The 25,911-nt window shown below is 46.4% G+C and overlaps 8 protein-coding genes across 8 annotated transcripts; 3 read left to right on the top strand and 5 right to left on the bottom strand.

Moving 5' to 3' along the window:
• Window positions 1-45: 45 nt before the first annotated feature.
• BHQ10_003661 (uncharacterized protein) lies at window positions 46-1,388 on the top strand (the record flags this gene model as incomplete). The annotated part of the gene is made up of 3 exons (XM_040875942.1): window positions 46-898; window positions 954-1,060; window positions 1,125-1,388. The coding sequence occupies 3 exons, from the start codon at window positions 46-48 to the stop codon at window positions 1,386-1,388; spliced, it is 1,224 nt and encodes a 407-aa protein (XP_040732165.1).
• Window positions 1,389-1,578: 190 nt separating this feature from the next.
• Window positions 1,579-2,370, bottom strand: BHQ10_003660 (uncharacterized protein; the record flags this gene model as incomplete). The annotated part of the gene is made up of 2 exons (XM_040875941.1): window positions 1,579-1,908; window positions 1,978-2,370. 2 exons carry the CDS (start codon window positions 2,368-2,370, stop codon window positions 1,579-1,581), a joined length of 723 nt encoding a protein of 240 aa, XP_040732164.1.
• Window positions 2,371-3,024: 654 nt separating this feature from the next.
• Window positions 3,025-4,095, bottom strand: BHQ10_003659 (uncharacterized protein; the record flags this gene model as incomplete). Its single annotated transcript, XM_040875939.1, has 2 exons — window positions 3,025-3,742; window positions 3,794-4,095. The coding sequence occupies 2 exons, from the start codon at window positions 4,093-4,095 to the stop codon at window positions 3,025-3,027; spliced, it is 1,020 nt and encodes a 339-aa protein (XP_040732163.1).
• A 1,825-nt stretch (window positions 4,096-5,920) lies between these two features.
• Window positions 5,921-7,751, top strand: BHQ10_003658 (uncharacterized protein; the record flags this gene model as incomplete). The annotated part of the gene is made up of 4 exons (XM_040875938.1): window positions 5,921-6,055; window positions 6,111-6,508; window positions 6,563-7,147; window positions 7,205-7,751. 4 exons carry the CDS (start codon window positions 5,921-5,923, stop codon window positions 7,749-7,751), a joined length of 1,665 nt encoding a protein of 554 aa, XP_040732162.1.
• A 516-nt stretch (window positions 7,752-8,267) lies between these two features.
• BHQ10_003657 (uncharacterized protein) lies at window positions 8,268-9,876 on the top strand (the record flags this gene model as incomplete). The annotated part of the gene is made up of 6 exons (XM_040875937.1): window positions 8,268-8,588; window positions 8,659-8,763; window positions 8,843-9,364; window positions 9,421-9,616; window positions 9,675-9,753; window positions 9,822-9,876. 6 exons carry the CDS (start codon window positions 8,268-8,270, stop codon window positions 9,874-9,876), a joined length of 1,278 nt encoding a protein of 425 aa, XP_040732161.1.
• Window positions 9,877-10,974: 1,098 nt separating this feature from the next.
• BHQ10_003656 (uncharacterized protein) lies at window positions 10,975-17,724 on the bottom strand (the record flags this gene model as incomplete). The annotated part of the gene is made up of 1 exon (XM_040875936.1): window positions 10,975-17,724. The coding sequence occupies one exon, from the start codon at window positions 17,722-17,724 to the stop codon at window positions 10,975-10,977; it is 6,750 nt and encodes a 2,249-aa protein (XP_040732160.1).
• Window positions 17,725-19,017: 1,293 nt separating this feature from the next.
• On the bottom strand, window positions 19,018-20,380 carry BHQ10_003655 (uncharacterized protein; the record flags this gene model as incomplete). Its single annotated transcript, XM_040875935.1, has 4 exons — window positions 19,018-19,449; window positions 19,554-19,602; window positions 19,671-19,787; window positions 19,848-20,380. 4 exons carry the CDS (start codon window positions 20,378-20,380, stop codon window positions 19,018-19,020), a joined length of 1,131 nt encoding a protein of 376 aa, XP_040732159.1.
• Window positions 20,381-21,270: 890 nt separating this feature from the next.
• Window positions 21,271-25,078, bottom strand: BHQ10_003654 (uncharacterized protein; the record flags this gene model as incomplete). The annotated part of the gene is made up of 9 exons (XM_040875934.1): window positions 21,271-21,329; window positions 21,382-21,901; window positions 21,964-22,378; window positions 22,434-23,313; window positions 23,363-23,784; window positions 23,832-23,972; window positions 24,030-24,234; window positions 24,330-24,535; window positions 24,585-25,078. 9 exons carry the CDS (start codon window positions 25,076-25,078, stop codon window positions 21,271-21,273), a joined length of 3,342 nt encoding a protein of 1,113 aa, XP_040732158.1.
• Between the last annotated feature and the right edge of the window lie 833 nt (window positions 25,079-25,911).

The following is a 25,911-nucleotide window of genomic DNA, read 5'->3' as shown; positions in this document are numbered from 1 at the left end:
TGTACCGTGTTTTTCCTGTCGATTTATTCATCCCATCTGTTGAATATGCCGTCGACGCGCTCGCTGCGTTCTCATGCGACTCCGCGCTCGTCGCTGGATGGACAAGATGCTAACATGTCGACAAGGTCTGGTCGCCTCACACGAGGAGCCGCCGCCGCGACCATTGACCCCGCTCCTTCGGTCACTGTGTCACGCTCATCGCCAGGCTCGTCGCCCGGGGCCAAGTCTATACATCTCACAGTCAAGATGTCTTCAAGCAAATTGCGCCAAGTGACCAACAGCAGGAGCAGTAGGGCTTCTGCCTCCGCTGCCAATCGTCACAATATCTTTACTGAAGACCCTGTTGTCCACGGTAAGCGTAGCAGTAGGAGCAACAGGAATCTGAGAGAAGTCAGTGACGACGAAGAGGATGACGATGTGGATGAGGAGGATGATGAAGATGTCGAAGAAGCTGATTTGTCGGAAGACGCCGCTGGTGAGGAAGAAGAGCTCGATGCGGACGGAGACTTAGACATGGATGATGACGAAACACCTCAGCCGGCTGTGTCAAGGCGTAATCGTCAACAGCAGGGATTAGCGACCACCAAATCCAAGCCGCTCAAGCCTGTTGAACAGAAAGAAATGGAGCTCGAAGATGAAGACGAAGAAAATGAGGAGTTGTCTGAACTAGACAGCGATGCCGAGGGAGAACCCGAAGACACCATGCTCCAAGACGAAGAGATGGGTGAAGTCGGTGAGGAAGAAGACGAAGTCGACGACGAAGAGGAAGAGGAGGGTATCGAAGAGGAGGAAGAGGATGACGGGCTAGGCTCAGATGACGACAGTGCACTCGACTTGACCAAACTGACTAAACGTCAACGAGGATCATTGGGTACTGATTTCTTGCAATTACCAATGGGTAGGAAGCCCCAATTCATCACGTTGACACATGTACTAATTGATGATTTGTGTAGAACCGCAAGTTAAGAAACATCTCACTGCAGAGGAGCATGCTATGCGACGGGCTGAAATGGCACGACGCAGAAAGAATTTGAGCGAGAAACGAAACGAAGAAGAAAAGGTATGACCGCCCTAATTTTTGTGAATGCGACTGTCTAGATATCGACTCTAACGCTCATTTACAGATGGATACTATCAATCGTTTGCTCAAAAAACAAGCACCGAAACGCCGTGGCCGCGTGCCAGTAGGCGAACTAGGTGGCGAGGCTACTCCCGATGTCGCTGTTGAGCCTGAAAAAGCAGACCCAACCTACATACGCTGGATCAGTACCAGTGAAGGCTGCAAAGTAGCCGTTCCGACAGAAATGCTCGGGAAACCAGCCTCTCGTCCATTCGGAGGGTTGTCTGGGGTTGTAGCTCCAGGAAGCAAGCTTATTGAAGAGGTTTAATCTATTCCGGATAAAAAATGCTGTTTTTTTTTTCTGTTCTACTACTGGATTCTTGGACCGGGCATATCGGGGCGTTAGGATAAATCAGGTACATAGGTAGTTATATCAGAACACGGGTATATTGATCAATATTGACAACAGCTCACATCTCACCATCACCATCCCGTCAATTCATGCTAATTGTGAATGCTCATGATGAGAATTGTGTGATGGCGCCCTTGATAACTTCGACAACTCTCTCCGGCTGACTGAGCTGAGGCACATGGCCAGCGCTGCATCGCTCTATGCTGCTTCCAGCCAAAGCAGCACAGTGCTCCTGTACAGGTGGGGGAATCACAGTATCGTTTTCACAAATGAGATACACACTCGGCACATCCTTCCAGGCGCAGTACGAGACCGTGATATTATCCCAATTCTCGGCAGGCTGGGTCTGGAGACTTGCCAATAACGCTGGTCTCTCACTCTCGGGCAGATCGCCAAAGAGTGCTGTTTCGGGTTCACGGCAGTACATTGCCCCGCCCTGACCAGGTCAAAGTCTGTGGTTAGTTCTCTGCGATAAAATGTGGTTTGTAGAGAGCGTACAACTGACCTCAATAATCGTAAACGCTGCCATTGGAGGATGTGGCTGACCCACGTCCAAAATTCCGGCGGTAATAAACACAATTCCAACCACTCCACCATTCTCTCCTCTTTCGCGAGGATGTTTCACAACTAGTCCCTCGACTGCCGCGCTGCCCAGAAACCCAGCAGCCGAGTGCAGTACCAAAACTACATCATCTCCTCTGTAAATTGTCGGCTCGAGATCTGCACGAATTCCGTTGATATCATCCTGCATGGAGGGGTTTCCGGGCGAGGTTGTTCCGGTACTTCGCAGGGTAGCGAATTCGGATGTGATGCCATCCTTGGATAGAAGAGAAGACACGCTGTCGAATACGGAGGGGCCTTCCCAGAGGCCGGGGACGAAGAAAACTGTAGGTGCCATTTTGGCGCAAGTGCGTGCCAAATTCGGAGGAAGAATTGGTGATGAATTTGATTCATTTTAGTCAAAGGAAGAGCTTCATTTAAATACATCAGGGCTACTACATTTGGATTAGCATGGTGGTAATCCAACAAATCCTAGGCAAGTTTAATTATACCTAAGCTTTCACGGAGTTAAAAACCAACACCGACCAAGTGAGCTTCGTATGTCCTCGCTGCGGCTGAGACCGTTGAGCGTGGACTAGCCCACTATCAAGCTGAAAATTTGGTAGATGGGGAACCAATTAGCCCACAGGAGGAAGCCCATACTCGAGGCTTGTTTTAACTTACGTGTCTATTAACTGGCAAATACATAACTTGAATATAGACTATGACAGGAACCACAAAGTGTGTAACTGAGAATGTTTAGTAGGTGAGGATTACGCGGTACCATCCACGACAGGTTGAGGAGGATAGATAAAAATATCTGGAATAAGAGCAAAACAGCACAGCACATCCACAGTCTTCGAATGAAAATGCAGTAGTCGAAGTTCATACAGTGGTAAATTATGGAGATGATGATTTCCGATAGTTGACTTGGACTTCCAAGGTTATGAAAGCTATCCGACATAACCCTAACCTTGCATGCGTATTATCTCTTTCAATAGTTCAGCAACATCTATGCGTCTGCGTCCTTGTAATCACCAATCTTGAATAACTTCCGAGCATTCTCCTTTCCAATCTTCTTATAATCTATCGGGTTCAGTTCAACGTCTCTATCATACCAAACGCAGCCATCCTTGAAACTTTCAAACGGATAGTCAATCGAGAACAAGATACGGTCTGCACCAACTTCGTTGATACAATACTGCAATGTCGGAGTTGAGAAATGACCGCTTGTAGTGATCCAGATGTTCTGTGCAAAATAGTCTCTGATGGTCTTTTTGCAAGTCTCTTTCAAACCTAGAGGCTTCTTGACATCTTCGAACCAATGGTTGATTCTCCATAGATCAAAGGGCAAATGTTCACCGAGATGACCGATGATAATCTGTAGGTTGGGGTGACGATCAAAAACGCCATTGGTAACCATACCGAGGAGATGCAGGCTGACACCTTGAGCGAAACTCAAAGGGGGGCCAATAAGCCAGCTCCTCTTGGCCCAGAGCTTCTCGTGAATCGTGCCTGTGGGGTTACGAGGGTGGAGGTAAAAAGGCACATCAAGCTCGGTGACGGTTGACCAGAATATATCCCATTCAGGCCCATCATAGAAGATCATATCGTCGCCGTCAGGACCCGAGCGTTGCGTATCGTTGACCAGGGCACCCTTGAAGCCATACTGAGTAACTGTTCGTCGGAGCTCGTCGGCAGCTTGCTGGGGATCGTGCATAGAGAGTGTACTTCAAAAGTTAGCTTCAGATGTGGCAACTAAATAGATAGACATGACATACGCAAATGCGCCGAATCGATCAGGGTGCTGCTTGAGGAATGGACCAATATAGTCATTAATCTCAACAGCCAATGCATGAGCCTCCTTCGCATCCCAGATATCCTGAACACCGGGAGCAGTGTATGACAGGATAGTATATCCTACACCGTGCTCGTCCATATATTTGATGCGCTGGTCGGTGAGGTCGGTGATTTCGAAAGCATGTTTTTCGGCGTCGACCGCGAACAGTGACGCCCACCATCTTGTTCGTTCTTGGAAACGAGGAAGAGCGAATGCTTCTTCTAGTGCAATTTTTCCCAACATATTGTGCTTAATGAATTGTTTTGTTAGACCAGGCAATATAGCAACCAAAATTTTGCAAGTATTATCGAGGTTGGATGAGAGAAGAAATCTTAGAAGATGTACCCCTCAAGGGATTTATATAGTCTGCATGTTGGAATTACCCTATAGCGAATTGTGCTACCCCGGATCGCGACAAGCTTTCTGTATCCCGTGCAGGAGGGAGAATAGAGTGGAGTGTCTCAATCGAGAATCATTGACTTCCAAGGTTCCGGGGTAACATCACCAGAAAGCTGTATCTAGAGGTTACGGTCCGGGACTGTGCCGAATCCGGATATTTCGCAGACCAACCTTAAATGGCCTTCATTTCTAGCAGTATAACAAAGATAACTATCTCATAGTTTTATTTCCGACATGTAACAGTCTTTATTACTCGCTGACTGATAATGCGGGGACGACATAGTCGTTTTGAAGCATTATAAAATCATAAGGTCCTGAATTTGGTCCAAACCCTTGCGCCCATAACCTGAGCCACAGCATTCTCTCGGGTGACCCTAGTGGTCTTGATCTCGCAAAATGATGCTCAAAATGATACCTGATCGCATCCTGCGGTTGGACTGTAGAGCCGAGAGAAAGCGAAGAAGATCTTTTCCGGAGGTAATAAATCCTCGTAGATGGCAATCTTGGAGATGCGGGAGTCCTGAGATCGTGTGCACGTTGATTGTGAGATAGTACAGACGGTTCAGCAAGGCTATCTCCTTGGATCCAGTCTCTGCATGGACCTGGGGAGCGCCGATAATCGTGCGGTCAACCTTTTGAAAGACCCGGAAACCTCCCTTGTAGCTTCAACATTAGTGAACCCGGCCAGAAATCCATCAAATGCAAGACTACAACAATTAGCATCGACGGATATATGTAAGTGATGGGCGAAATCGCTAAGGTCAAGCCGTGTGACAATTTCCGCAATTGGTTTGATGGGCAGAGCCTCCAGTGGTGACGCCATTTATAAAAAACGAATGTGGAGACCGCGCGATAACCCTCAAGTTAATGAATTGGTTATCGATGTCCAGATTTGCGCCGATAGGTACAGTGATAGTTGACTTCTGGACTAAAAGTGTTTAATTCAAAACGGCGAGGGAGGGAGACAGGGCAGAGAGACAGAGATAAGGACCGGACCGGGACGTGCGGATTCCGGCTAGCGACCGCTCTTATCTTGACGCTTCTCGACCACCTTATCTCTGCTCCCACCACGCTCCTCTCTCCGTCAGAACATACCCGAACTATATATGCACGATCCGTCGTTGGTCCTTCGATCTTAACAAGTATATGAGATGACCAAAGTGGATCTCAAAGATGCCCCGTCCTAAAGTCCGGCCAGAGGATCGCCAGCGTTCCTCCAAAGCCTGCTTGCCGTGTCAGGCGTCCAAGATACGGTGCGACTCGCAAACTCCATGTATCTCCTGCGTGCGCCGTGATCGGTCTGCCACATGCACTTATGTCGAGACACACAGGCGACGGCTGCCAAGGGCTCGCCGGACTGGTGAAGCGAGATTTGCATCTTTCAGTAGCCCTGCAACCGGACTGCCTGCTAATGAATCTACAAACAGAAGCCCAGAAGGGAATGGAGATATCGAGCTCACAAGCTCGATATTGGAGGCGCCTTCAGTACAGTCGCCGGAGTGTACTGAAAGTAGATTGCTGCTGAGCTCAAAAGGGGAGAAAGGTAGAATAACCCTGAAGTCTGCCTGTATGACAATGCTCGATGAGCTAAATCACATGAGTAGTCTATATCGGAGAGACATCATCGCTCTCATTCTTGCAGTTTCTACGCGGGATTATGAAACAATATATGGGTCCATCTTCTTTCACAGAGAATGGGCCCCTGAATGTTATGCTTGAGGCAGAAACGAATTTAAATCGTAATATCACCTTCGAGGAAAGTCTAGCCACAAAACAAGAGTTAATTCAGACATACTTTGAAGTGGTAAGATCTATCATTCTGAACACTTGACGGATTCATTCTGAGTTTTGTCTCATAGAGCAGCGGCTTCTTCGACCTCTTCGACAAAGAGGACATATTGAAACTTCTCCATATCGAAGTCTCTTCGTCGGGAAGAAGAATAAACCGCGAAGAAATAGCAGTGCTGTATCTTGTAATAGCTATAGGAGGTCAGTGCCGCGGATCAAATATCTCTGATTTTCAATATGCTACAAAATATTTTTCCATGGGCCAGCAATATGCTTTCGAGGGCATGCTTAGAGATCCTAGCATTAATATGCTCCGTGCATTTCTCCTCATGGCGTTTTATATGCTTGGAGCATGTCATCGAAATGCGGCATATATGTACCTGGGTGTCGCTTCGAAGGCGGCAGCAGCTCTAGGGTTGCATATAGGAACGCAGGCCCAAGGATTGTCAACCGACGAATCAAAGACCCGGTAAGTGTATTTTCATTGTTCCGTGTTCTCCACAACTGATAAAGATGTGCATAGCTGCCGAACATACAAGTCGCTACGAGTTTTTGATCTTGTGGTTAGCTTCCTACTTGGGCGGCCTGCTAGTTCAGTACCTTCAAATTATGATGACATGACACGAAGAGAACCGTCAAATCCTCATGGCATCGCAGTTTCGGCTGCATATAACGGATCTGTGTTGCTTGAAGGCATCGTCCAAGATTTAAAGAAAGTCAACAACAGTTTCAATATCACGACAGCTGAAGCATTCCTTCGGCGTTTACGACATTGGATTCAAGGCTTACCTCATGACTTCCGGCAAATATCCTTCGATGATGAGCTACAAGTGACTCGTGAAACAGCTGTTGGGAATATCCATGTCAGCTGTATATACTATTTTGCAGTTATTTTGACGACCCGTTCATTTCTGATATCGCATTTGATGTCTCGATTAAAAGAGTCGTCTATCATCATCCCAGAACCTACATCTCCCACTACGACTGGAACACAACGTGCGAGTCCTCAATTCGCTCACGTATGTATTAGTGCGGCTACTTATATGGCAAACATGTGCGAGAAAGCCATGTTATCAGGACTCCTCTTGAAAAACATGTGCATAATGAAGTAAGCAGACTTGAACACTATCTATTGGTCGTATAACTGACTAAATGGGGTCTGTAGAGCTTGGGTTTTCGCGGCCGGTTTAATTCTTGGATTCTCACTCTTTGCATACGACGATGTGGATTCCCGCAATGAAACTGAAGCAGCATTCGAGAGTGCGAGACACGTCCTCCGGAATCTTGCGAATCTCAGCCCTCAAGCTAAGCAATACGATGAAATACTGACATCTTTTGCCGAGGCTATCGTCAAACATCGGCAGCAAACTTCATCTGCGAGGCAGAAAATTGCAGATAGGTACATCGATTGTGTTCTAGATATTGGGATGACCACTATCATGGAGCCGCAGCATAATCGTCAGGGACGATCCATTGATGGAGGAGATTATTCCGGTACATGGGAGCAAATACCGCAGGCGAACACACAAATATCTCGGCCATCAACGTCTGCATCGGGTGTAGGGGATAATAATATGGGAAGAGTAGATGAGTCAGATTCAGATATTGCAGTTGGTGTTGATCTCGATGGTTTTAGTGTATTGCCTTTTGATGATGGTGGAGGTTTTTCGATTGACTACGAGCCGTTCGGGTTGCTGCTTGATGGAATTTGACGGCCTATCGTGTATATCGAATGTAGTTTTCCATCTTCCTATCTAACAGTCGGATAATGAACCAACTTAAGCCCTTATAATCATCTATTCATATTCGTACGGAACTCAGTATACTATCAATGAACTGTCCACTTATACAGCAAGAATCCGCTCACAGCAGAACCCACATCATAAACAAGTCGAGGCAACGGCATATTGATAAAAACATACGAATCAAATTGAATCTACTTATCTTTTGAGTTGACCTATCTTGCGAAATTCCGATGGCGTAGTGCGCGGTCCGGGACACGGATGAGAGACTTGCCTAAAAAGGCAATATTCGTCTCACGAGCCTGATTTCTTATCTCGACATAAGAAACCTTGTCAGTCATTTATAGCCATGTGTTTGCCTGAAAAGACAAAAAATCTGTTATAGCTAAACATCATTAGCGAAAACGGCAGCATCTATCTATATTATCCTTGTCTGCTTGTCAACCAAAAAAAAACCCCTTACTATATAGCTCCGCCCTCCCAAAAATGATTTCTAAGACAGAGCCGGCTACCTGGCAGCCTCTATCAATCGCCATTGTTGGCGGTGGTATTGGTGGTCTCGCAGCGGGTATCTCGCTTCGACGCGCCGGTCATATAGTCACTATTTACGAGCGTGCTGATTTTGCTGGTGAAGTTGGTGCTTCTATCTCATGCGCAGCCAATGGTACTCGATGGCTTCATGAATGGGGCGTCAATGTTGAGATGGGAGATCCAGTTATTCTGCGCAAACTTATCAACCGAGACTGGGAAACAGGTGAGGCGATGAACGTTTTTGATTTAGCAGACTATGAGGAGAAATGGGGACACGTGAGTATTTATCACCTTGGGCTGTGCTCAAGAAAGACCGACAAGCAACTAACAGCTTTTTTATGTATAGGTTTATAATATGTTTCACCGACAGTATATGCATGCCATGTTAATGGAAAGCGCTGTTGGAGAAGCGGGTGAAGGAACACCGGTCAAGTTGACTGTCAACCACAAGGTAAGTTCTTGGCTACCGAGTTCAAAAGCTGCGCAAAGAAAAACATTTGGAAGATACATGACTGACAACCGAGTTGAAGTGCGTCAATATCGATACTGCATCCGGCCTCATAACATTCGAGAACGGCCATACGGCTCAACATGACGTTGTTATTGGCGCTGATGGAATCGGCTCCGTCGTACGTAGCTTGATAGACATTCACCCAGAAAAGAAGCCTTCCACCTCCAGCTGTCTTCACACCAACGTCACGACAGAGGAAGCCGTTGCCCTTGGCCTCGTCGACTACTCCCAGAACAGCGCTATCGAATACTGGGGAGGTCACGGCACACCCAATAAAATTGTCCTCTCTCCTTGCAACGGTGGTAAGCTGCTTTCTTACTACTGCTTCTTTCCCAGAGAAAAGGGAGACTTCGCAAGCCACAAATGGGATGAAGAGTCTACCGTTGAAGAATTGCTAGCTCCATATCCGGATCTAGACCGCAATGTGTTCAAGCATCTAAGCATTGGTAAAGATATCCGTCCTTGGAGATTGTGGGTGCATAAACCCTATGAATGGTGGCAGAAAGGGGTTGTTTGTGTGATGGGAGACGCCGCACATCCGGTAAGAGTAATTTCGATCACAATGAAAACTAAATCTGACACTGACTTTTCTCAAAGATGATGCCAGATCAAAGTCAAGGAGCCTGCATGGCCATCGAAGACGCAGCTTGTCTTGGTCTAGTTTTCAGCAAGGAACATTTCCGCGGCGACATCCGTGAAGCTCTAGAAGTGTACGAGAAGATTCGCAAGCCTCGGGCAACAAGAGTCCAAGCAGCCTCACAAAGAGCCAGGGAGAATATTTATGAGCGCATTGGTATGCACTACTCTCGTATAGACTGAACATTCACAGTCGTTCTAACAAGTACTTATAGGATTCTCGAGCAACACGAACAACGAGAAATATACCGTACAAGACGAGTCTAACAAATTAACTATTGAAGAGATGAACTCGTATGTTTTTATTTTACCCAAACTTCGATACTTTCATCGTGCCCCGAATACTGATATTGTCTTTGCAGGTACGATATGAAAAAGGATGTCGCAAGCGTATTTGCCAACCGATCCGAAATTTAAGCAAATAACTCAACAAGACGCTTAATCTTGGCTACTTTTCCACTTCTATGTTGATTGTTCTTACTCCATTAATTTGTTTGATACCTCTTGAAGTCATAATATCAAGCGTGATAATACATGTTCATGCGTTTTGTAGGTTTCTTATTGTTGTTTTTGCCCTCGGATAGAGTTTCCTATACGTTACGCAATCAAGACATCACTTACAAGATCAATTGTATAGTCTATTGACATATGTCAAAACACCAGGCCTTTAAGATAATCAAGTAAACTATCGTCCTATTTTGAGAAGCAAATCTTTCGCTGGAGTTACCAACCTGACGATGCCAATCGCGTACCGCACCATCCTCACGATCAACAATCAGCTCGGCTCAGATCTCTACGAAGCAGATCCCAGAATAAAAGCCGGCTCTATAGACGGCGTCTTACCGTACTACATCAGAGCCGGTACTGAACGGACAGTGTTCATCAGCACCCCAAGCTCCTTTGCCGGCTCAAGGGGATCATTGATATATCTGACACACAACAACATACAAAATTGCGAGGCAAAACTTGTCTTCGATTTCAAATGTGTTGAAGGAGAGGCCAATTATGTCAGGTTTAGTAGTACGATGCCGAATCAGTTGAGGGTTGTGGTTGATCCGTATGACGCTACTGATCACCCTTTATATGGTGCGTGTCTGGATAGTGTAGATATTTGCTTTGATCAAGCTCGAGTAACCCTTCATTACCTACAGCTACATTTACTCTGCTACCATAATCGCCCAAAGACCTTGAGCTGATATCTTTTCGATATATTCGGACGACACGAGGCAAGAAACAAGTTAGGGAAAGAGCCAGGAGTTTCCTAATCTGGTGACAACCTTGTATCCATACAAGACCGACAAAAGTTTACATGAAGCCTTCAGCCTATGAAGAACGCACCTATAGATGCTTCTGTCGTTCAAAGAAACCTAAATATGGCGTATTTTAAAATACTTGTATATAAGTCATTCACTACTCAAATTAGTATGCAGTTGTCTAATATGGTCATGAAACGATTAAACAAACAAAAAACGCCATCCATGCAATCTTTTGGCACATCAAAATACATTAGAATGATTACAGTAGCAAGTCATTGAACCCTTCTCCTAAAGCGTCGTAGACTTTGGATTCCCCAAAAGCATCAGAACGACTTTGCTCATCCGGCTGATTGAATGACTCCCAACGATGTAGATACATATTCGCCGCTTCAACTAATGAGGACTTTGCATAATGAACGTCGACAATCTCCTTTGATTTGGTGATCTCAGTTTCTACCACTCTCGGTTCCCGACCGCGACGGACGAAATATCGACCGTTGTGCTTTGACCAATTGGTGCGGAGGTACGTTTGCACCTGACGAGTTGTATATGTGCGATGTTCTAGAAAGAGAGGGTTCACGTGGGTATTGTCTGTTAGCTCGTCGGGGAAAATGTCATACTGGTCTTCCATGACGGTAGATGGTTCAAAAAGTCTCTGCACGATGAAGGCTGTGTATGTGCGTAATTGTCCCAGTATGGCCATGTTGTGATCGTCGGAATGTCCATTTCTGACGAAATAATCGAGAATTGGGACCATTGCGGAAATAATATCAATACAAGACTTGATGATCAGCAGTGCGCGCGTTTTTTCGGTGTAATCCGCATCTTGAATAAAGATGTATATGACCTGCCTGATAGCTCGTAGAATGGCACCAAACATGCTGTTCACCGATTTGATGCAATCAGGATCATTGATGTCAACATCGTACAGCAAATCACGCGCCGCTCGAGACGTTGCTTTCATGACCGGCAGAACAAAAATCCAAGCAGCAGTGCTGCTTAGTGCACACTCAATATAAGCTGGAAACAAGCAATGTAATAGAAACGATCGCAGTGTTGGATTCGCAGTGTCGCCAGACTCATACGTCTCACCCATACTCTCACAGAGCTGAGCAACGAGCTCACCCTGTCTATCATCCAAAGCCGCTGATTCGCATATGCCTTGCAAGAAATTTACCAGTTCCTTCGCAGCTTTTGTTGCAGGTAGTCGAATGCCATAGCCTTTCAATTTTGCTACAACAAGCCCCGGATCGCCAAGTGGAAGGGGAAATGTAGACGGGTCTGTGAAATAGCGATCGATGGGACAGATCGATTGCGTGTGCTGCTGCATGAAGCTGATTATATCGTGCACAAATTCAACGTACTGTCCTCGCGCGGTCTTTCCGGACTGGCCGAGCTCTTGATAATTCGTCTTCATCGTTGCCATCATGGCCATGATCAGTTCTCTGTACTCATCGATTGCTTTGGTATTCACGGAGCCAGTGTTATCTTGAGTTTGTAGATGCTCACGCATATTCGACAGTAGGCTAGAAATCAATGATATCCGTCTGTCTGTCAACTCCGACAGCGAGACATGATATCGACCATCTGTCCCTCGATTGAAGGGTAAATTCTTCATTAGTAGTGTCTGATCTTCATTGAGAAGTACTTCCGTGAGACGGTGTTGAAATTTCAGTGCCGACGTTCTCTCCACAAGGCATGACACCCACATTGTCAGAATCTGTAGTCTACATTCCGAGAAGAATTGACTATCGTTCTCTATACAGTTCGCGAGAAACTGAGGCCCGAACTTTTTGGTCTGCGGAGTCATTCGAAGGGCTGTCCAGGAGTTGCCGCTGTAAGGATTAAGGTAGCTATCCCAGTGTTCAAGTCCACTCCTTACTGAAGCGTGTGCCAGAGCCGACCAGCACTCTGTCAATTTGAGGAGCAAGGAGTCCTCCGGAGGCCTGTCTTCACCGAAACAATTGGACAGTAGGCGAGAGACACATGGTCGAATAACTTCTTGCAAATACGGGAAAGTCGTAGCAGCTGCCGCGGGTTCGGCCACGCCATCAAAAACTTCTTCAAGAGCGGACCAGTCTCCATATTCCTGGCTGTCATCATTTGTAGGAGAATTTGTAGAATTGACGAGAGGTAAGTCCTTTGCAAGAAATTTGATAACGAGCTGCAGACCATCACAGATGATATGATTGGCTCTGGAATTAACCGGATCAAACAATTCAAACAGCTTGACAATAGGAAACCCCTCCACAAGAAGGCAAGCTTGACCGAAGGATCTTGATGATTGAATAGCCGAATCCATAGCTGTGATAGTCGAAGAAATCAATGCCTCAATCTGACGTTGATTATGTGATACAGTGGACTCGACGTCCTGCTTTGAAAAATGCATTTGATTCTTTGCTTGCGCCTCGACTTCAGTTTTTGCAAGCTGGTGTTGCCGGACTATCCCCGAAGCGAAGAACTTGTACCAATCGGCAAAATGCTTCAAATCAGCATCTTCTTCATTCGTTGATAGCTTGAAATGCACAAGTCTCCTCCACGAGCGAATGCTCAAACTCATCGTTTCCAGATGGGATGTTGCAGGATCAATCACGTTACGAATCGTCTGAAGTCTCGGTCGACAAATACCTGGAACAGCCCAATAAAGGGTACAAAGAAGGTCATGGTGATTTCTCAAAGCATCGAGGTCTTCATGAGCTAGAGGCTTTTCTTTTGGATAAACTCGCCCATGGTTAGGGAGAAGACGCCAAGTGATGTTTCTCATCGTCTTCTTGTCGTGGACTTGGGAGAGGTAGCGAAGGCCGCTGCCGAGTATTTTGAGAAACAGATGAAATGATGAGTCACAAGGTTCAATCTCGATGGTAGGGTTCGTATCCAGCGCTTCGAGGAATGATGGAGATCCAAAGCTTTGCTCAGTTTTAAGATTGTACATCATGTTTTTAGCATAGAAATCGAACAGTGTTTCTAAAATTCCTTTGCAGTGACGCCAAGACCAGGACACCATGAGAAGAAGACATCTTTGGAAGAGGACGCGGCAATAGTTGATGTAAAATGTAGGTTGATCCGAATCGAGATAATACGTATCCAAGACCTTCGAAACTAATGTCTGAACGATAGGCCATTGATCGTACTTATCACGAAATCGAAGCCCAGGGCGACCAAGTCCGAATTCATCGATCTCATAGAGTGGAAGCGTGGTGAAGACTGCCTCCCAAACCTCTTCAAGATGCTGAATGTTTGAAGAAGATGCCTTATCAGCAAATGATAATAACGCCAACTCATTAAACCATCCTTGGAATTCTTGGGATGAATGCAAGATCTGGAAAAGAATGATATGGGCTTCGACCGCGGGGAAACCATGGCGAATTCCAGATTCGAGATTGACATCCTGATTTCTCTCATTGAATTGGCGAATATTTTGCAGTCCATGATGGGTGTACATTAGAGAAGAAATCTGGCGGGAAACGGTCTTGACGAGATTCAGAGTGTCCTCTCTCTTAGAGGGATTCACCAATTCGTGAGATGCAACTTGACGTATTTGATTGGCAAAAATCATGTTGAGACTTGCTAACCTCAAGTAACCCTGCCATCCACTATGATTCGCGTGACACGCCGTTGCGACATGATTGTGCAAATCGCAAATAAAAGGTACGACACGCTCGATGAAGGATACTCGATCAATCGGGTCAATGAAGTGCATAGTATCGGTGATCCATCTAATCACAAAAACGAAAACTCGAAAGGTATCAGAATTGGAAGAAATCTCCGGCAATGAGCCATATTTCTCAATCTCATTCTTAATCAAGTCCATGATCACGCCCAATTCGGAAGACACTTGCTCAGTCCAAGGACCCCAGCGGAAAACTTGATCGCCCAAGTCAATGACTGCAAAGCCTACATCTTGATCCATGTTTCTTTTGTTGATATTAAGTGAACGTGAAAGACCACATTCGCCGATAAAAGTAGAATCGTGAAAATATGTCCCTTTGCGAATAGGCAAGACGTTAAAGTCGACAGAAAAGACCCTAAAATTCCCGAACCCATATAATGTATTACTTAAACGCTTAGTATTGTCGACTGGAGTAGTATGTGTCCTTTTCGCCGGTTCTGAGGAAGCTGTTATTTGCGGCATGGGATCAATATCAATCACTTCTGCACGAGCTGGAATTCGTTTTCTTGGCGGCTTATGTCGTGCTGGCTGCTGATTCTCTATTCTTTCAGGTATGGGCTGGATGGCAGGTCGAGGGAATTGTGATGGATCTTGATCAGGGGGCTCCAACGTAGAAATGTAACGGTCTAGAGTGAACGTTCGCTTGCGGTCTTTGTCTAGTGCGGCCAGAGAAGCTGAGAAGGCATAAGGAGAAAGGCCTGCTTCACCACCGACTATCTCGGATTCCACAGGTCTTGCGCCGTTTCTTCGTAGCGAGGTTATGGCATGTGTCCTACTGATGACGTTTTTTCTAACGAGCCTTGATTGCTTCATGGTCGTCGAAATGACTCGACTTTTCACGGGAGGAACGGCCAGTGGCTGTGCAAATGTAAGATTCTCTGATGTCAGGTCAAGCTCTCGTAGAAAGCGTGGTCTCTCATCAGAGACCGAATTCTGAGGTAGAGTACTTGTATGATTGCGATCCGTACGCTCTTGTCTGTTTGCTGAAAGGCTTTGGAGAGGTTGACGAGCACTTCTCGGGGTGCTGGTCATCGACAGCTTTGCTTGCTTCATAGATCCCTTCTTCCAATCCCACAAAGCTTTATTTGTCTCTTTCGTCTCTTCTCGCGTGGCCATGTTGAACACTTTTCTACTTGGACTTGATCTTCCCTGGTCTTTCCGCGATCGAGCTTGCCTAGTGGCAACCCGTAAGAACTGAGGTTGTTCTTTACGAGATCGGCGAGCGACATCTGGGGCATCCAAAATGCTTAAATTTGGTATCTGTGGTCTTCGAACTTTTCGTTTTGAAGGGCGAGGTGTCCTGTCGTCGAGACGCACCTGCCGAAGTGGACGACTCTTCTGCGGTTGATTATTTCTGTAAGAGACTTGCTTTCTCTTGTATGTTTTCGGGATGCTCGAGTGTGATCTATTGTGACTGAATAGTGACCGGCGTACAGGCGAGAAAATCTCTTCAAGTGTGTTGTCTTCAGGAATATCTTCATCCATATCATTAGTCGGATCGTAAAACTTCCTTAAATCGGCCGAGGTCTTGCGGCTTTCTTTCGCAACCTGGATGTCAACAGCAGCAGGCGCATCAAGGTCGGCATCATCCGAGTCAGATGAGTCTTCCAGGAACGCGAAAGTCGCCCGCGGTGTGAGCGACTCTAGGGCAATGCTCCGTGGTCGCGAGATTGGCCTCGCCACCCCCTTCTGTGGTTCAGCACGTGTAGAGAGCAACTCTCGTTGATGTTTGTCTGATGATGGATTGGCGGTCTTTCCGCCTTTGTTTTTAAGATCCAACGTTAACCATGACGCTGGAAGAACGCCCTTGATTCTACGCTGGTATTGTTTAACCGCCATCTCTGACGCACTTTCCTCTGGTTCATTATCTTCGACTGAGGTTTGTGAAGTTATATGGTCGTCTTCAGCGTCCAGGGGTGCAACGCTGTCGAAGTCATCGTCAATCGTAAGATCGGTTGCATCCATTGAGACTGACTGTACGGTTGTGTCAAATGTCTTTGCAGGAGGGGTGAAGCCCCGTGGGAAGCGGAATCCATCCTTTCCCACATGAGCTGCGGATGGGACGCTTCCTGAGCGAGGTGGTGATAGCGGAGCCTGAATTGATTGTGTAGTATTGGGGCTGACGAAAGTATCTGCCTTATCAATCACAACCTTGCAAGATGGGAATTGTTGTTTATGCTTTTTGACTTGGCTGTCATGGAACAACTTTCTCCTCTTTTGCGAATGAGGTTGGACATGATCATGCACCAATTGAGACTTATCTTTGGGTATCCGCTGTCGGCTAATTGAAGCTGGTGATTTGCATGGGTCGGGAGGAGAGGACGGTGGGAAGATGAATTCGCTAGGTGGACTGCTCGGGGGTTCAGGCGCACCGATTATAGATTCTTGGCTTTCTCCTTGAGTATGCCTGGCAGCAGATTCTGCAGTAACCACACGAACTGGCTTAAGCCCTGCCTTTCTGACAAGAGATTGATATTTGGCATCTTCTATGAGATACGGATGCATTTGTATCTCTTTTCTTTCGCGTAATGATCGTCGCTGGGGTTGGAGTTCCGTGTCCAATGCTAGAATATCACTTGTCAAAGTTTGAGATAAAGCGTCTTCATCCACAAGGTCCACTATTTGAGGCGCAACGAGTCGTTGTGGTTGGGAGTGTTGGTCTCCATGGATTTGGTGAGCTTGTTGGCTTGAGTCTGGTGAAACTATTACCGATGGAGCAGAAGAAAGCGGAGAATCTGAATCACTTTGGAACCCCAACACATCATTTGGAATATCTGCGGAGTTGGTAGTGTAAATTGTCTCTGATTTGTTTGGTACAACGCCAATGAAATGGAGTTCATCATCTGACGAAGCAGCCTCATCGTCTGTGAGCAGAGGCTCAATCGCTGAACCAGACTTTGCCAATAAAGGATCGGTTTCAGGAGGGATCAAGGTGTCCGACTCATTGTTCAACTCTAAGTCTACCGATAGTAAATGATGGCTTCCCTCGTGGTCACCATCATGGGCATTGTTATTGTGACCTCCATCATTCAAATTCAGCTCTACCGACTGTAATTCCTGGTCTTTTTCACGAGCACCCTCATCCTCATCATCGTTGTAACTGCTGTGGTCTGATCCTAGCTCCGCCGATTCCGAGTATTGCTCATATTCCTTGACGCCCTCGCCATTCTCAATGCTGTTCTTATCTTCACCAAGCCCAGTCAGTTGTACTCCATCTCTATCATCATCATCCAACGTAGGGGCTTGTTCCTCGCTATATTCCTTCCTCGATTCCTGGCTTTCAAAATCCTCGTCGTCATCTGAGTCCGGGACGTAACCCTTGTTCCGCCATGTATTCATTTGTACTCGTACGTCCAGACAAGTCTCCCATTTCTCAGCCCGGTAGTCTTATATCTTCAGAGAAGACTAAAACATCGTACAGTAGACGAATAAAGTTGCCGGCGTGGAGTTTTATATGTATAGCAGAAGTGAGCAGTTGTCGCACCACTTGGTGAGACGCGTCTGGCTGTTTGTGGGGAAGGAAGACGCGTCGGCTCGATAAATTGATTAATTAGCTGTGTCCTGCCTCAGGCGCTAAGGCATCAACACGCAGCTCTCAGGCAACCAACAATTTCACAATTTCAAGCTTGCCGAGCAGTTACCTTTTATCCACTCTACAAGACATCTACTGAGCTTTGCATAAGCCTTCATTATCCTCATAAAATGCTTTGATCCCACGCGATATGAACTTTGAAACTGTTCAAGAATTTAATTAATCAAAATGAGTGGACTGCGCGGCCTTGTCCCGGCAACAGTCGCCATCGGGCTCGGTATTTTCACAGGTGTGAATGACCACTCCATCCATTGTCTGTTAGCAATTATAGCTCAAGTTCTGTCTTCTAACCCCTTTTTTTATTGCACTAGGATACTACACGTTTCACCCGGCGATCCAACAATTTAACGCCGAGCGACGAACAATGAATCCGTAAATATGATCCCGCATCTACTTTTAGCGATGAGACGAGGTGAAATGGTGGTTTTGACAAGTGGCAACAAATAGATCGATTACTGCAGTCGCCGACAATAAATTGAACAAAGAAACATCTATACCGACTGCTTCGCAGAGCAGTGCCCCGAATGAGCAGACTGAGGCTCCAGCGAAAACGGCCGAACGATGAGTCAGTTCCGTGGCGAGACGATTATGAGTACAAGTCGGAACAGAATGCTCATGGAGAACTCCATATTCTTCGAGAGAATTGACATAATGGTGACTTTAGTCATCATATCGGTGTACATATACCAGCATTTATAGGCGTCGTGGGAATTACAATCTTGATCATATACGGACAACGACCACTGCTATCCCATACTCAAAGTACGCGAGATCTGAGGATTGAACACAACTTACAACGTCGACCACATTACGTTCCGCTAATTTATGGCGTGGATCGAACTAGTAAAAGCTATCGACAATAAAAACATTTGCAGCACCTATCCACTGTTAATAGCAAAGGACTATATCTACACTTTGTAAAATCATGAACGGGCGCGATTATTGATATTTTGGATCCTACTTAGGTAATAGATTCAATATTTCCAAAGAATATTGAACTCTTGGGTATATACCCATTGATCTAGAAGATCAGAGATCACTTATATCAATGCATTTTCAAGATCAATCAAGGACACAGTCACCCTGTTAGATGTTCCTGAGAGCACGCCTCCACCGTTCAACAGAAGGTAAGTCTCCTTCTCCTGCAAAATGCGCAAGGACCGAGTGTAGCTCGTACTTTCGGGCGTGGGGATCTCCGTCCAATTGCCTGCACCCAAAGCTTGGTTGACGTAAACAGAGCTTGACCCTCCGGAGCTCACAATGATGGTGCCATTGGAAGAACCATAAGACGACCACACAACGTAGGGCGAGCCATCAGGAGTGGCTCCATTTGAAACTACCATTTGAGTTCCGGAAGCAGTTGCAAAGTTTTCCGGGTCTGTTGAAAGCTTGTATGTGACCGGGAACGAATAGCTAGAAGTGCCAAAGAAGCTGCCATGTTCATAAGTCATGAGGAATTGGCCATTGGGAAGCTGTGTGAAGTTAGAGAATGGAAAGACTGCTTAATAAAGAAACCAAGAACAGAATATGAGGGAAATAGGATACCCCTCAGGCGGATGGACAGGAGAAAAAATACCTTGGTAATGACTGGCATGCCTGGGCGATCCGTATATGTATCATACGTGCTAAAAGTGTATTCTAATTAGCCTAGATCAAAGAGACAATCATTGATCTTTGTAGAAGACCTGCATACACATCGTTGACCACAGGCCCCCAAGATTTCAGATCCGTCGAAACCTGATGGACGAGCTTCTGTCCATATGTTGCATTGTCTCTCTGATCAGAATAATAACAAATCAACCTCCCATGGCTGAGGGTGGAAAATTAGTATATGCTTCCCTTGGAATACATTTCGCTTACGGCTACTTACTGAGCAAGCAAGAATGGCTCCCAGACCGGCGTCAGGCCATTATCGGGAATTGCTTCTCCTCCTGATGCAATGTGACTAAGAAATTGCCACGTCTTTCCGGAATCATGGGATGCATAAATATCAATCTGAGTGGTAGACAGATCCGTTGGAATACTGTTTCCAGCCAGGAGCAAGGTACCAGGACCAAATGACCCAATTCTTTCATCTAAGTAATATAGGAAAGGTTGATAACGTAGTCCCACCCCGTTGGCAGTGTCTTGTACCTTTGACAATTTGCTCCAGGTTTTGCCAAGATCGGATGAGCGATATATAGGAAAATAGACAGCTGGTGGTTCGGGAGAGTAGTTTTCCCATGTGGCCAGCAAGTCGCCGTTGGGCAACTGAACAGTACGAGCATACAGAGTACGTGGAATGTTGTAGTCAGACGGTGGATCAAAAATGGTGACGTTCGAGAATGTTTTCGTCAAACTAGGCACAATCGCGGCTACAGCGAGTGGCAGAACCGCCAACGAGAAGAAAATACGGACTTTCATGATTGGCAAGTCGGTGATAGTTTCGCCTTAGGTGCATTATTATTTTCTCTTACTCGCGAGTCTCTACCTCTCTTTATACAAGCACCGAACGCGCCGTACTCAACAACATGACCCCAGATATTCCTGAGCGGATAATAATGAGATGCGGGGGAACCGAATGCTTTTGCTTGATTGTTCTACAGTCTACTGAAATGTTAATATAACTTCCTAGGTGTCGGGTAAATTTTTTATTCAGGTATTGTTTCGAATCACACTTCTCTGTCGGCGTGCACCCTCTAAGACTATTAACCGGTGACAATCTGTTAAACTCTGTGTCGGCGGGGATGAGGAAAACTTTAACAGAAAGTGCAAAGAGAAGAGGACGATTGTGCATCTATCTGGGAAATCTAGTATGACGATTGGTGCGATATATTGTACCGTATCCCGAGACCTTTGTACCCGCAAATTGAAAAATTTGTGTCGAGAGTGATTTGTTTAAAGAACTTCCATAATAGTGCAGGTACGTTTAGAATTACATTGCGATATGGCAATGCTTAGCTGTCCTTTGAGTGGTCCAGAAAGCAAAAACCCAAGAGGTCTGGACTTGAGAAACAAGTAACTATTTGGTATCGCGATCCTATATCTAGCGAGTAGTCAAGCTGCTAGCGCATTACTAATAAGGGTACGAGTATCTAGCAGTATAGTCATTAGATCTGTCATCCCTTCATGCGTTAGGAAAAATGATGTCACAGTAAAACCTGGGCAGCGCGAAGACAAATTAAGGGAATCCCTCGTAAACAAATGTAAGGGATTCATGTTAGAATTAGAGAAATATCGCAAGATTTACACAGTACGCTCACAAGGAGACTCATATTCAGAATACCTAACCACATCGTTTGATGCTAATTTTCTTACCATGTTCCGCGGTTCTTCAAGGCGGGGAGTTCGCTATCCCATTCGACTTTAAAAGCTGTGAAATCTGTAAGAAATTGATTTAAGAAAAATAAAGGGAGACGACTTACTAGCTGGGAACGGAGTGAAGCTGCCGCCATCCTCGCGGAGGTAGTGGTAAGAACCACCCTCACGAGGGATTTTCTTCAGAAGGCCTTGGGTACCGCGTGCACGACGGAGGTTATCCAAACGACCAACGACGCGAAGCATGGAGGTCAAGGCGATAAGGCTGGCATCCTGACCGAGGCAAGAGTGAGCTCCAATGCCGTAGTGGACATATGAATCCACGGGGCGGTCAAGAAGAACCTTTTCGGGTTCGGGGAAGACGACTGGGTCGCGTGAGGCGCTGATGAAGCTGACAAAAACCTTGGCACCCTTATTGATCTGTATCTCATTACCGCCATCGTTAACGGTGACGTCTCGTTGAGCTTCGCGGTAGGCACCGTATGTTCCGTTGAGACGAATGGCTTCAAGTACGTAGTGAGTAAGAGCCTTGTCGGACTCCGGTGTGTTCAACTTGGCCAGGCGGTTGATCTCGGGCAAGTATGCCTTTCCAGCATCGGACAGATAAAAGTCGATGATTTGAGTGAACTATGAGATATTGATTAATACGTCTCCCGCGAAAAGGCTTCAGTCTAAACAAAGAAACTTACCACCTGACCCAATTTGGGCACCATAGATACAACAGCTGGGAGGATCTGAGTCCAGGTGACTTCATGCGCATTGAGACCACTGTCAAGCAGATTCTTCACCACGTTCACGCCATAGTCAGACAAGGGGTTATCTTGCTTGCGCAGGCCATCGATGAAGTGGGAGAGAATGCCGTTGGAACCAATGGATTTGACGTTCAGTTCAACCATCTCTCCAATCTTCTTGGCAACAGCACGAGCAGCCTGACGCAGTGGATAGGAGCGCATCAAATCGTAGTCGAAGAAAACAGCTTGGAAGATGACGGCATTGGCCATGTATAGCTCATGCTCAGTGAAAATCCCTCGTGGGTTGCCCTTGGTTTTCAATGGGAGTCCGAAAAGATGTGCAGCAAAGTGCACAGTGGCAAGGTTTCCAACACTGTAAGAATCGATTAGAAATATCAATAAATAATTTTGCTATGTGATCAACTTACTCTCGAGTGAGATCCACCTGCTTAGTGCCGGCAAGTGTGTACGACTTGTCGTGAAGCAACTGCAGGGTGATTTGTTCATAAAATTCTTTTAGACGAGAGTCCCATCCTTCTTGGTATAGTGACCTCTCAAGGAGTTCACGTTGCTTAGTGTGGAAAGGTGTGTCACCAGAGAGCATGTAATCAAATCCAGTCTTCTCACCAAACACCCATGCGCTGGCATCACCCCAGGTAACACGGAAGTTGCGAGTATCTTTGAGGACAGTCTCAGCAGCTTGGTATGTTTTCAGCTCCACACGGGGAGCGTTGAAAGTTGGTGGATCCCAGCTGTAGTCAGCTTCACGTCCCAAGTTCTTCATGATGACCTTATTCTCTTCAGGGATGGTCATGGGGTAGTGTGCGTAGATCGAATCGGATTTGAAATGGTTGGGGAATGCACGGAATGCAAGCTTGTAGAACACACAGCCCTGGTTGATATTCAAGTCATGACCACTTTCTTGCCAACCCCAGTTTGTGAGGTTTCGTGGTGTTTGGTCGGTAGTATAGAAACGATCACCGCGTACGAGAGCCACAGCATCGGACAACACGGCACGCGAGATGGTATAGGTAGGCGTGATACCAACACCAGGAGCCATAGGTTCCTTAGCTTCCTCAGCAACGATACCGGGGTATAGTTCGACATAGTCGGGATGTTCATAAAGGTGGCGAAGTTGATCCGCAACGTATGGGTCTGAGTTGATTTCCTCAAAGGTCTCGTACGGTTTCAAGTTGAAGAACTTACGGAACTCGTTCAGAGAACCGACGTTCCATTTGCGGGCTTGCTCAATACCAAGAATTTCAATGGACCGCATAACCTTGGGAACGTTGCGAGCGCCAAAAGATCCTAATTCAGGTCAGACATCGCGCGCACGAGCAAACGTAGATCAACTCACCTGCGACGTCCTCAACAGCGCTAGCCATGATCTTAACAAGGTCATCATCTTTGAAAGTTCCGTCTGCTTGACGTTGGAGGTTGGCGAAAGTACGCTTAGAGGGATCCTTGTCAATGCTCTGTTCGTATTTATTGAGTCCCATAAGGAGCTCGACCATGGAGACCTCTTCGGCCGGTTTACCGAACAAATCCCTGTAGACTTCTTCTGTCCACTTCTCATCATTATAACTGGTAGCCGAGTGCCAGCGGTAGGCGAGGTTAAATTCCACAGAACACTGGTTTCCAAGACCAGAGGGAGTGGTGTGAGTACCCTGCATTCTGGCACGGGGATCTAGACACCATGTACTATTGGTCCTGTTAAGGTTGACAATTGTGCGCAAGTAATCATACAGAGTGATGTTAATGTACAGACCGCAAGTGATCCTGGACACAATTAGAGCTGACCTTAATGTTATTGGATTATGACTTACAATCGGCCGGTTTGAAAAAGATCCTCGTCATATTTCTTCCAGGCAGCTTCAGTCTGCTCAGGTGAAAGACCTGGGCGAGGTTTGTTGAATCTGCCATTCTCATTGATCTGCGCAATCTGTTCGACGACGTTGTTGTGGAATCTACAGGCGCAACTTGGTCAATAATCTCATTACAACGGCGGGCCYGACAGTTCTCACCTATTTAACATAACCATGAGAACGTTGCACATGGCAGGGAAAGCCTGGAGACGGGGCTCCGAAAAGGAGTCGGGTTTGATCTTTCCATCTTTGAAAGTACGCATCTGATTCTGGTCATCCTGGTTATCACCGTAGAGGATGGACAAATCCAGATAGGCGGAAGTCTGAGAGATGTGAGGGTTTCTGTAATCGGTCTGGAAGATGTCTATAATGTGACGTTAGAATTATGCTTTCCCAGCTGTCGCATTACCGAGGTCTACTTGCCGTGGATGATAAGCGAGGCCCAGGCGAAGAAGACACTGGAAACTTTGTTTGGGTGTGGTGTGAATTTCTCTCTGGCCATGATACTGTCAAAGATGAGACCTGCATCTGGAAGACCACTCGGTTGGATAGTCAATGGCGCGATTGAGCGGGAGTATTCAGTGTTGGCAGCGCCCAGCCATGGAATTGTAGGATTGTTCCACGAGCCATCGGCAGATCGGTATTCAAATTTGGGTCCGACAAACCTATGACTATTAGTATGGCGTACCGATCGTCTGGGTTGGGGAGTGTTACGAAAGAGGTGGATGTGGAAGAGAGTCCCAAAGTTCGTCAAGGAACGCATTTGTAAGCTCAGTCCTCCTCTCAGAGTTAGACGGAAGTCCGCTGACGAGCTGGATAATGCGCTCCATCAACATAGTCTTGTCATCCACATATCCGCCAGACGCTTTGTTTTTCATGACTTCAACGAGAGTACCATAGTCTTTGAATCCCAATGATCGGAGATCAGAAAACAGGCTGGTGGAGTGATCATGGCCATGTTCCAGGTAGGTGCCATCGCCACTTTGAGTAGGCAATGGCTCTCGAGACGCGTGAATCACTTGGGCGTATCTCTCGAAGATAGCAGAGACTTCATTCCGGGCCTTGCTGTGGTCTTCCGGCTCAGCAGGCGGAGCAGAGCTCGAGACGGCCTTGGATTGTCGCTTGCCATTCACCTTTTCGCTGGTCTGGCCATTCTCCTTGACCTTAGAGTCATCCTTCTTTTTGAATACGGAAGAAAACCTGCGCATCTTGAAGACAGGCACGCAACTTGAAGAAGCAAAAAAAAATTGAAAAGATAAAATCAGAGGGTATCACAATGCACAATTGTATGAGTAACCGAGCAAAGTGGAGGACTAGAAGTATTTAAGAGAAACTCAGATCGTACGTAGTGGACCCGAGAGGTAAGTAGGCAGCCACAGGGAGCTATGAATGCTACGAGGTCCAAGGTACAGCTGTATTGCTTGTAAGCTGTTAGCCTGTTGCTACGTGGATTTATCAAGTGCGGAGCACAAAGCAGAGCCAGAGCTTCATTGCTCATGGCAACTATCAAGGTGATTGGCGGTAACATGATGTCATGATCCTGCTGATGGTCCTAGATCTGAAAGCTCTCGATTCTCCTTCGTCGAACCAGGTAAGTCTTGCCCATGTTGCTCGCAGATTTGGAACATTGAATCTGCATGAGATTTCACAGTCCAGCGATTCGAGCATCATTTGGCGCTCCATCTCGGGCTCACTAGTGGCCAATAGAGCCAGACTAATATCTCATCAGCGGTGGATCCCGGGGTCGATCGATGGAAAAGCCGCGTTTTGGGACTCCGCAAGGACCAGAGAATGGCATGACTTGTGCATAAAACGMCCCCGCCTACCTATCTGGGAAAGTTACTCAAAAGCGACTAGCTTCTCTCTGAAGTTCGGTGGAGTGAACACGAAGGCTTACCTTATTTAGTGACTGAGTTTGCTGCTCCTTTGATTTGCGGATGCTTTATTTGTTGATACGAAGACCATTTAGACTCTTTTAGATTGTCGACTCCACAATCGTCAGCCAGGTGATGAAAGAAAGTCTCTTTGCGAAGATGATCAA

The sequence above is a fragment of the Talaromyces amestolkiae genome (genome assembly GCF_001896365.1).
Source record: "Talaromyces amestolkiae strain CIB chromosome Unknown scaffold6.1, whole genome shotgun sequence".
NCBI lineage: Eukaryota > Fungi > Ascomycota > Eurotiomycetes > Eurotiales > Trichocomaceae > Talaromyces > Talaromyces amestolkiae.
This window is presented reverse-complemented; position numbering and strand designations above follow the sequence as displayed.